This window comes from Myripristis murdjan, chromosome 1 (assembly GCF_902150065.1).
Source record: "Myripristis murdjan chromosome 1, fMyrMur1.1, whole genome shotgun sequence".
Classification (NCBI taxonomy): domain Eukaryota; kingdom Metazoa; phylum Chordata; class Actinopteri; order Holocentriformes; family Holocentridae; genus Myripristis; species Myripristis murdjan.
The window spans coordinates 2,343,356-2,354,835 of record NC_043980.1 but is presented as its reverse complement, the minus strand read 5'-3'; the positions used below and the strand labels follow the sequence as shown (position 1 = coordinate 2,354,835).

The 11,480-nt window shown below is 43.0% G+C and overlaps 1 protein-coding gene across 1 annotated transcript; it reads right to left on the bottom strand.

Moving 5' to 3' along the window:
- Window positions 1-749: 749 nt before the first annotated feature.
- LOC115357130 (NLR family CARD domain-containing protein 3-like) lies at window positions 750-10,331 on the bottom strand. Its single transcript, XM_030048514.1, has 9 exons — window positions 10,275-10,331; window positions 8,479-8,544; window positions 7,984-8,212; window positions 5,788-7,588; window positions 5,515-5,688; window positions 5,110-5,283; window positions 4,782-4,955; window positions 4,564-4,610; window positions 750-1,335 (listed from the first exon to the last, which is right to left on the bottom strand). The coding sequence occupies exons 1-9, from the start codon at window positions 10,329-10,331 to the stop codon at window positions 809-811; spliced, it is 3,249 nt and encodes a 1,082-aa protein (XP_029904374.1). The 3' UTR covers window positions 750-808.
- Window positions 10,332-11,480: the final 1,149 nt, after the last annotated feature.

The following is an 11,480-nucleotide window of genomic DNA, read 5'->3' as shown; positions in this document are numbered from 1 at the left end:
GAGCCACAGTTAAGCCAGAGATCAGACCGGAACCTCTCAACAAGGTACCTTATTTATTTTTTGCTCTTTTGAGTGAAGCAGCCATTCTGTTTTAGGCCTCCCCGCTCCCAAGCTCCACATCAGGCCTGCATCAAGTGTTACATTCACTTTGCTGGCTTGTGTGTGTGTGGGTGAGTGTGGGCCCATAGATTTAAATTTGCTGTGCGTATAATGTTGAAGTCTGAATTGCATAAAAGTATTTGGTCATATAGCTGATATATTGTCATAATAATTTGATATTTTGGTACTGTAAAAATAGGAAAATAAGATCTGATTTTTTGAATTTGATACATTTTCTCAGTAAATAAGTTCATTTTCAATATTTCTAAAACTAATTACAGTGTGAAGCTTGGTTATTTACTTGTCAAAAGATGTTAAAGTATAAGGTTTTGATTGTGCAACAATTAAAAGGGAAAGTACACCTATTTTACTGAGGTAACCTAATTACTTAAAAAGTTGATTTCTTTTCAAAATTTGGTAGAAAAGTAACAATAATAACAGTTCATGAAGTGTGCTGATAGTGATTAATTTAATCTGATTTTCAGTTTTTATACATGAGTTGATCAAGTTAAAGAACTCAGGGCCTTTCTCTTATTATTTCAGGGATAAATGGGCTACAAATAAAGTATTTATGATTCTGATTTGGATTGTTCCTGAGGGTTTTTTCTGCTTGTAAGTAGTTTAAGAAGTTTATAAGAATGGCTTTGCAGTGAACTGTCATGTCAGTAGCTTTCTCTGATCAGCAGTGTGAAGACGCGACTCTCACTCCTCAGATCTGACACAGAGACACTGAGGAACCAGACCAAATCCAAAACCCCGGGTACAGAGCTTCAGTGAAGGTGCTGCTGAAGGTGTGGAGGTGGATCAGTGTGTCAGAGGAGACGCTGTAGAAGGACAGAGAGCCAGCAGGCCAGTCCAGATACACTGCCACTCTGTTAGAGGAGGGGGGGGCATGGATGGCTGTTTTTCTGTTATTGTGTCTGGCAATTAAACTTCCATCAGAGCAGATCAGACTCCAGGAGTTTTCATTCCCTCCAAGCCCACAGTCATAACTGCCTCCTCTCCTGCTGATTCCTCTGTAAGTCACTGCTATATGAACCCATCCTCTCCACTTGACCTCCCAGTAGCAGCGACCAGTCAGACCATCTCTACACAGGATCTGTAGGCAGTCCTCAAATCTCTCTGGGTGATCAGGATATGGCTGCTCCTCTTCCACTGCTGTCACCTTCCTGTTGTCCTCAGACAGGACGAGGAATCTGTTTGCTGTGTTTGTGTCCAGTTTGAGTTCACAGGAATCTGATGGAGAGAACAAGACACAACAGACCAGCTGTGGTTATTATCTGCTGATTTATTAACAGTTTGATTATTGATTTGTTAACTCATTGACAAAGACATGTTGTCTCAGCTGTACAATATTGGAATGTGAAGGAGTGTATGTGTGTGCATGACCCTGCTCTCCCTGTCCCCGCTGGCGCGGAGTGAATCTGGGGAACCTGCGGCCTCTGTATTGGGCTTCCCTGTCAGCTGATCGCCGTGACCCGCCAGCTCCTCCCAGGTTTGGCCTGGTTAACGCCAGATCACTTGTGAATAAATCATTGATCCTTAAGGATTTCCTCATATCCCGGAAACTGGACTTCCTCTTTATCTCTGAGACTTGGCTGAGTGTTGGTGAGTCCAGTTGTTTCACAGAACTTTTACCTGATGAGTGCTGCTATTTTAACTCTCCCCGGACGTCTGGCCGAGGAGGAGGAATTGCGACCGTTTTTAAGAGTGACTTTAAATGTAAACAGATATCGCAGTCATCGTCCTTCACTAGCTTTGACCTGAGTTTGTTTGAGCTGGGGCATTCCCATACGGTGTTGTGTGCTGTGATCTATCAGCCTCCCAAATATAACAGAGACTTTTTAACAGATTTTTCTGTGTTCCTGGCTGATTTTATGCCCAGATATGATCGGGTCCTTATTGTTGGAAATTGTAATATTCATGTGTGTTGCCCTGAAAACCCGTTGGCACGAGATTTTTTTAACATCATTGACTCTTTTAATCTTGTGCAGTCTGTACTTGGGCCTACACATGAGCGTGGTCACACACTTGATCTTGTTTTATCCTATGGTCTGCCTGTTTTTAATTTGGAGGTCTGTGACACTTTTTTCTCTGACCATATGCCTGTACTTTTTGAAGCTGCTGTTTGCTGGCACACAGTTAACTCGCATTGCTGCGCACAAATGTCAAGTTATTGACCCCTCCACTGCTGCTCAATTCTCTGCTGTTTTCAGTCAGAACTGCGTCATCCCTGAATCTGTATGTGAGGATACAGAGGCTATTAACTCTTGGTTTCTTGACACACTGCCATAAACATTACGGCTCCATTAAAGACCAGGCAGCATAAATCTAAAACTAAACTGGAGCCCTGGCTCAATGAAACAACCCGTGCTGCCAGGCAGGAATGTCAAAGAGCTGAGAGAAAGTGGAAAAAGGACAAATTGCAAGTGTTTTTTCAAATGTTGAGGGGCTGCTGGCATCATTACCAATCCACTGTGAAAGAGGCTAAAATAAAGTATTTTTCTGATATTGTTCTGTTAAACTGCCACAAGCCTCGTATGTTGTTAAAAGTTATCAACTCTGCTCTGAATGCACCACAGGCTGTCGGAATTGAGGCCTCTCCTGCTGTGTGTGAAAACTTTCTTCAATTCTTCATTGATAGTCACCTCTACCAGAGCATTTATTTCACCCACTGTGTCTGATCCTAAATTTTAAACATGCAGTTGTGCAACCTTTGTTTAAAAAAAAACCTGGGCTGGTTCCTACTGTTTTGGCAAATTTCAGGCCTATCTCTAAATTGCCTTTCCTTTCTAAAATCCTAGAGAAGACTGTCTATTCTCAACTCATTGACTTTTTAAATGAACAGAATATTCTCGAGATTTTCCAATCTGGTTTTAAAACATTGCACAGCACCGAATCAGCGCTTTTAAGAGTTTTTAATGATATCTTTTTAGCTACTGACTCTGGTCACTGTGTTGTCCTTGTACTGTTAGATTTGACTGCAGCATTTGATACAGTGGACAATGAAATCCTGATTGCTTGTTTGGAGTAGTGAGTGGGAATCAGGGGCACAGCACTTGAATGGTTCAGGTCTTACTACACATTGGACCTTCTGTGTCAGCCTTGATGACTCTGTGTCCTCCATTGCTCCTCTCTCATGTGGAGTTCCACAGGGCTCTGTGCTTGGCCCTATTTTATTTTCCTTCTACTCCCACTTGGTTCCATTCTCAGGAAACATGGCATTTCCTTTCACTGCTGTATGGATGACAGTCAGATCTATGCCCCCCTAAAAAGGTCTGACTCCTTCTGTGTCAAACCATTGCTAAAGTGTTTACATGAACTTAAAGCTTGGATGTCACTAAATTTTCTGAATTTTAATGAAGAAAAGACAGAAGTCATGGTCTTTGGAGGCACTTCTGTGACCCCCTTAGTTGATCTGGGTTCTCTGGTGCAGTATCACAAGCCAATTGTAAAAAATCTGGGGGTAAAAGTGGACACAGAGCTTAATTTTGACAACCAGATTAAAACTGTGGTGAAGTCAAGCTTTTTCCAGTTAAGGCAGCTGGCAAAAATTAAACCTGTCCTTCAGAGACAGCAATTTGAAACTGTAATCCATGGCTTTGGGACCACTCGGCTGGATTACTGTAATTCGCTTTACATGGGGGTTAGTGGATCCTCCATTGCTTGTCTTCAACTAGTACAAAATGCTGCAGCATGACTTTTAACTGGCACAAGCAAGCATGAGCACATTTCATCTCTTTTAGCTTCACTCCACTGGCTGCCCGTCCATTTTAGGATTCATTTTTAAATTCTTTTATTTGCTTTTAAAGCCTTGAATGGCCTTGCCCCAACCTAACTCTCAGACATGCTGCTCCCCTACACTCCGAGCCGCTCTCTCAGGTCACCTGACCAGCTGCTCCTGACAGTACCTAAAGCTACGTTAAAGCTCAGAGGGGAACGAGCTTTTGCCATTGCAGCTCCAAAACTTTGGAATGGATTGCCGCTGCAATCAAAAACCGACCTCTTTTCTTTGGCTTTTGACACCATGTTGGGTTTTTGATTTTATGATTTATGATTTTATGTGTGCATGTTTTTTGTTTTTCTTTTTTTATCCTGTGCGGGCAGTGCATTTTACATTATTTTATTTTATTCTATTTAAATTATCATTCTATTATTATTTTAGTATTATATTATTATTTTATTGTATCTTGTTATCCTATTGTGTATTTTACCTTTTATTCTGCCTCTATTGTGTTATCATGTAGTGTTTTATCTTGTTGTGCAGCACTTTGGAAAATCTTGTGTTTGTTAAAATTGTGCTATAAAAACAAAGTGGATTGGATTGGATGGGATATTTTTAAATTACATTCACTTGGTATAAACTACATACACAAAATGCTTCATGCATAAACTTCATTGTAAAAATGAAAAACCTATGATGGTTTGATTTAGTTTGATGAACCAAACTAAATCCACACTTACACTTCCTCACACCTGGTTTCAACCTCTGCTCTCCACCATGGTCCACCCTGGAGGAAGAAATAGAGTCAGAGCAGCAGATTCTCTTTGAGGATGGAAACATGGGCAGTAAATAACCCTAACCCTTCCCTATTTAGCAGACCACGTCACTCATATCCACCATTCAAAATGAAACAATATTCCTCAGCCCTCTGTAAGACATTGTGTGTGTCTCTCCATACCTGAGAGCCTCCAGTCTCCAGGTTGGATCCTCCAGTCCAGCAGAGAGCAGCTTCACTCCTGAGTCTCCTGGATGATTGTAGCTCAGGTCCAGCTCTCTCAGATGGGAGGGATTGGAGCTCAGAGCTGAGGCCAGAGAAGCACAGCCTTCCTGTGTGAGCAGACAGCCTGACAGCCTGCACACCATCACAAACACAATCAGTCCACCACATCATCTGCTTTGTGTTTTCACAAAAACCTACACAGTTTAGGAATGTGTTCAGTGACATGAAGCAGCATGGAAATCAGGACTGAACTGGTCATGTGTTGAGCAGGTTGAGGAATCCTGACCTGAGAGCCTCCAGTCTGCAGTGTGGACTCTCCAGTCCAGCAGAGAGACGCTTCACTCCTGAATCCTGCAGATCGTTGCTACTCAGGTCCAGCTCTCTCAGACTAGAGGACTGGGAGCTGAGAACTGAGGCCAGAGCTGCACAGCTTCTCTTTGAGAGATTACAGCCACTCAGCCTGAGGAAAGATATGTGGACACAGAAATGTTAATCTCTAGTATCTAATGTGATTCATATATGAGCTCTGAGTTAGTATGTTGTGATTCTTTATGTAAAATTGAGTGAGAAGAAGACTCGTTCACAAAAGTTTAAGGAATTCCGTTCCGGTGGGAATGAACATGAAAATGCCTTTTAAATCCTGATGTTGAACTCAAAAGGTCAATCTTTAAACATTAAATAAAAAACTGACCCAAGAGCCTCCAGTCTGCAGTGTGGACTCTCCAGTCCAGCAGAGAGATGCTTCACTCCTGAATCCTGCAGATCGTTGTTACTCAGGTCCAGCTCTCTCAGACTAGAGGACTGGGAGCAGAGAACTGAAACCAGAGCTGCACAGCTTCTCTCTGACAGATTACAGCCACTCAGCCTGAGGAGGAATCAAAGATGAAGAAAACAACTGTCATTATTTTCTATCTTGAGTAGAAAGCATCACGTATTTAATATGTCTAGTTTTCTATGAACCTACACAGATTTCCTGGAGGCTTTCACCACTGGCAGCAGCCTCAGAAGAGCCTCCTCTGAAGCAGAGTATTTCTTCAGGTCAAACACCTCCAGATCTTCTTGAGATGACAGTAAGATGAAGACCAGAGCTGACCACTGAGCAGGGGACAGTTTGACTGTGGAGAGACATCCTGATCTCAGGTACTGTTGGATCTCCTCCACTAGAGAACGGTCATTCAGCTCATTCAGACAGTGGAACAGGTTGATGCTTCTCTCTGGAGAGGGATTCTCCCGGATCTTCTTCTTGATGAACTGGACTGTTTTCTGACTGGTCTGTGAGCCACTTCCTGTCTGTGTCATCAGGCCTTGTAGGAGAATCTGATTGGTCAGCAGTGAAAGTCCCAGGAGGAAGCGCAGGAACAAGTCCAGGTGTCCATTTGGACTCTGTAAGGCCTTGTCCACAGCACTCTGGAGGAGGACTTTTAGTTCAGATTTCTTGTTGAACCGTGCAGACCACCTGGAGGCTGATTGTTGAAACAGCAGATTGACTCCAGAGTTGATGAATGTCAGAAAGACATAAAGAGCAGCCAGAAACTCCTGAAGGCTCAGATGGACGAAGCAGAAAACCTTGTCCTGGTGCAGCCCACGCTCCTCTTTGAAGATCTGTGTGAACACTCCTGAGTACACTGAGGCTGCTCTGATATCAATGCCACACTCTGCCAGGTCTCCTTCATAGAAGATCAGGTTGCCTTTCTCCAGCTGCTCAAAAGCCAGTTTTCCCAGAGACTGGATCATCTCCCTGGTCTTATTAGTCCAGACTGGATCTGTCTCAGCTCTCCCATGATACTTAATGTTCTGCACTTTGGACTGAACCAGCAGGAAGTGGATGTACATCTCAGTCAGGGTCTTGGGCAGGTCTCCTCTCAGTCTGGTCTTCAACATGTCCTCCAGAACTGTAGCAGTGATCCAGCAGAAGACTGGGATGTGACACATGATGTGGAGGCTTCGTGACGTCTTGATGTGGGAGATGATTCTGCTGGCCTGCTCCTCATCTCTGAATCTCTTCCTGAAGTATTCCTCCTTCTGTGGGTCAGTGAAGCCTCTCACCTCTGTCATCATGCCAACGCACTCAGGAGGGATCTGATTGGCCGCTGCAGGTCGTGTGGTTATCCAGAGGCGAGCAGAGGGAAGCAGGTTCCCCTTGATGAGGTTTGTCAGCAGAACATCCACTGAGGTGGACTCTGTAACATCAGTCAGGATCTGGTTGTTGTTGAAGTCCAGAGGAAGTCGACACTCATCCAGACCGTCAAAGATCAACACAACCTGGAACTGCTCAAACCTGCTGATTCCTGCTTCTTTGGTCTCAGTGAAGAAGTGATGAACAAGTTCCACCAAGCTCAACTTTTTCCCTCTCAGCAGATTCAGCTCTCTGAAAGTGAATGGAAATGTGAAGTGGACATGCTGGTTGGCTTTTTGTTCAGCCCAGTCCAGAGTGAACTTCTGTGTTAAGACTGTTTTCCCAATGCCAGCCATTCCCTTTGTCATCACTGTCCTGATTGGTCCATCTCTTCCAGGTAAAGGTTTAAAGATGTCCTCACATGTGATTGTTGTTTCTGGTCTGGCTTGTTTCCTGGCTGTTGTTTCAATCCATCTGACCTCATGTTCCTCATTGAGCTCTCCACTCCCTCCCTCTGTGATGTACAGCTCTGTGTAGATCTGATTCAGAAGTGTTGGGTTTCCTGCTTTAGCAATCCCCTCAAACACACACTCACACTTCTTCTTCAGCTTAGATCTGAGTTCACGTTGGCACGCTGCAGCGGCAGTTTCTGAATGAACAAACAACAAAAACATCAGTCAGTGAATGTCACATTAATGAGAGAAATGTGAATATTTGCTGCTAAATGTATCTGAGTTGTGGCTGCATGGCATCCATTTAGCTCATAGCTGCTGGTGGAAAAACCAGTCCTGACTGTCTGCAGCCAAATGTGAAAGGCAACATTTTCCATGTCAACTTTGTGTTCAGCATTTTACACAAATATGAACAAATCAACACTTTAACCAGGTTCTTCATGAGGATTGTGCTCATTTCCCCTCCAATCTGGGATTGCTGAGCTCTTGTTTTAGAAATGTCTGTATTTACAGCAGAGGTTACAAATGCAAACATTCAGTTTTCCCATCATTCCTCCTTTCCATCCTGTTAAAGGAGTTAAAAGCCTCTTACTGCTCCACAGACGCTCAGCCAGCTCCTCCTGCTTCATTCTCCTCAGGAGGTGCAGTGTGATCTGCAGAAAAGCCTTTCTGCTGCTCCTCCTCTGCTCTTCCTCCTCACCGTCCAACACCTCCTCATCCTCCCTCTGCCTCTCTGAGCATTCTGGGTAATCTGGACTCAGAGACCTCTGCAGGTTTTTCAGCTCCTTCTTCACAAAGGTGTTGATGTTCTCCTCCAGCAGCTGCAACAGAAAAATCAAAAAATTCAAGTTCCATTTTCAAATTTGGACCCAAAACACAAAATCAGATCCAGGTTGAAGAGCCTGAAAGTCCAAAGTGCAGCATGGAGACGATTATGACCTGAGCTGCTGCTCAGTTTGGACGTTGTTGTTCATTCTACAACAGTTTGTGCCAGTGGAGCAATCTGATTGGACAAGAGGCGTTCCATGAGAGCTGATGTTCAGTAGAACAGCACTCGCTCTGGTGTCATATCGCTGCATTTACACACCAGAAATATGGAGGCCAGGTGTGTTTGATGCTCCTGGGCAGACTGACCACTAGGAACCTCTGAGCTCTGCTGCTGGACTCTGAGGAGGACACACACACACACACACACACACACACACACACACACACACACACACACACACACACACTCATGATTAAAGGTGTTGTGCTCTGTCAGGATGAATCCTGGCAGAAACACAAAATGAACTCCATGTTAGAAGCTGCTCCGATTATTGGATGTGATGTTTTGAAAGAGGAAACTCAGTCAACAGAGTCTGAGGGGCCAAACCCATTCTGGATCTTTAAATAATTACCCGTCATCAGCAGAGGGCTTTGTTTCTTTGAAGAAAATACCTCGATCCATAGACCGGTCGCTCTTGAAGGACACACAGCTGGGTCCAGGGGAGTCTGGTCTCTCCTGCTGGATCCTGATAGAAACATCATGAACACAGTGAAGGGATCTGTGTCTCTATGAACAACACTGTTTTACTTTCTTAGGAACACTAACATACTCAGATAATAATCACGTGCTTATTTTCAGAAGCAACATTATGTGTAAGAGATAATGGAATGTGAACACACACAGAGCTTTTCCTGTGAATAATGCTGCTGTGCTGATTTGCCTGCTGAGCTCTGAGATGGAGAACAGTCATGGACAGTCAGAGATCCTCATCTCACCTCTTAGCTTTGGTCTGGCTGTCATGTTCCCCAGACAGAATGCTTTCAGAGGCAGGGAGCCCCTCCTCTCTCTCCTCACACACATCCATAGCCGAGCCCACACCTTGACACAAACACAGCGGCTGATTGATGACAACAAGCTTTCCATGACAGGATGTGTGCTGTCTTCCTGTCAGCACCATGTCACATATACAGAGTGGACGTAACACTCAGAGCAGCCGCCCTTTACATCAAACCCACTGAGCAGCTTCATCTACAGAGGACTTTGAATCCTCTGGGACTCTTCACACATGGACTGGAAACTACTGACGTTTACAAAGCTCTCATTTCACCCTCTCAGCAACATTCACTGCATTTTTGGTTTTTAATTTCTGCAGAGAATTTGGTGATAAGTTTAAATGTGTATTTCTAATAATTATAAATCATGTTTATTTATTTACTCATTGATTGTCTGGTAATAATGCTGTGAATATTCTTTTTTTTGTTTGTTTGTTTTTTACTTTTTTGAAAGAAAAGTTTATTTACTCATGTGTCAAAGGGACAGTATTGAATGTTCGGTGATAGCAGTGTAAAAAAAAAAAAAAAAGTAAAACAGGTGAAATAAATGATTGACATGTTTTTCTCTCTTGGTGAGTCAACAGCAGAAAAAGGAAACTTCAGTCAAGCCTCTCCAAGCTGTCAGACTGGCTCTACAACATATTTGATCCATGAGGTGTGTTCAGATTACAATCTACCTGACACTGACTTTACCATTAAAACAAGAGTCAAGTAAAACATTTTAGACAAAGTTTGTCTTCAGTGTTCAGTGACTCAGAGAACTGTAGTTACTAATGTAACTGAACTGACGGTCACTCAGGGCCTAATCAGCGCATTCTATCGCGACAGCAACAATCAATACCAACGAAGTGGAAAACAGCCAAAGGTGTGCATTTTGCTCAAGTTCAATTCTCTACAGGTGAGAGAACATGAATGGAAGCTCACCTGGCTCACTCACGCACACAAATCCACACAAGTCAAGGAGGAAAGGTTAAAGTCCATGTTGAGCAGAACCGAGCGATCTGAGGCTCGCAGCGTTAAAGGGCGTGTCGGTGCGCGTCTCGGGCACGTGCCCTGGCACACCTGAAGCGCATGTCCGTGCGCGTCCCTGCTACGTGCCAATGATCTGTGGGCGCGCATCGGGGCTTTTGTACAAATCATGTTTATTTGTCTCAATCTGGCTGAAAAAATTGCTTAAAACTTTTTCGCCTTCAAGGTCACTACTCTGCCTGGGATCTTTAGTATGACTGGCCCTGATCATAATGACACACTGATGCTGATGATAATAAAACATGTTTCCACACTAAACACACAACTGTTAACACGGACTCTTTTTTCACTGTTGTATTGTCAAAAATATGACCAAAATATCTCCTTTTCAATTTTTTTAAATTTATGTTATTTTATGTTGTTTTTTTTGTTTTTTTAACCGTTGTTTCACTGTATTATGGCGCTCCATTAGGATTTTTATTTCCACCTCCGAACTCAGACAGTTATCATTATTGTTGTTATTGATAACATATTAATATGGAGCAGTGTTAACAGTATATTACAGTACATAGTAATATTGACACTAATAGATAGTGTCAGTCATATTACAGTACAGTTATATTTAAATACAGGCTACTGCTTTCCAGTGTCGGCGCCAGAACAAACATCTATATTTTAATAAACTCACCAGCAGATGTTTTATTTCAGCTGGGGGTCTGTCACTCTAATTTAAAGTCAGCTCTGATTAATGTGGCGAAGCAGCAAAAGTAATGACAGTTAGCAGTCACATTAAGGCTGAACAGAGTTATATAATCACATTTTCAGGCTGTTAGCAATTTACCTCTGAAATAAAGACCACAGTTTTCGCATATGTGTTCATTTATTAAATGTTTATTTCAATGTACAGATGCAAACAAATCGACATGAATTAAATCAGGACACTCATAAAGACAACAACAAACACACTAGAAAATTCCCGCGCGGAAATTTTTAGAGTGCCTCAGGGGCCATTGCCGGGGGGTGCATATCTGACCTCTGTCTGAATCACTAAAAAGTAAGAATAGTGATGTATGAACAAAGTGAATTACATTCAGCTATGTAGTGTAGGCTATGTGCGTGGAAGAGTGTGTATCTGCGTGGGTGTGTGTGTCTGTGTCACTACAAAGTAAGAACAGTGATATATGAAAGTGAACTGCATTCGGTTATATTGTGTGTGTAGAGTGTGCTTTATGTCAATAAATGTGTTGGTGCCAAGTTATGGTTGATGGTCACTTTATGAATGGGGAGCACAGGTCACGT

Bases quoted from the DNA above. Each gene is read 5' to 3' on its own strand.
- LOC115357130 (XM_030048514.1), bottom strand. From the start codon at position 10,331: ATGCGCGCCCACAGATCATTGGCACGTAGCAGGGACGCGCACGGACAT. The intron at 8,545-10,274 runs GTGTGCCAGGGC...GTCCAGCAGCAG, and splicing joins CGCACGGACATGCGCTTCAG to AGCTCAGAGGTTCCTAGTGG. The intron at 4,611-4,781 runs GTATGGAGAGAC...TTCTTCCTCCAG, and splicing joins TGGAGACTGGAGGCTCTCAG to GGTGGACCATGGTGGAGAGC.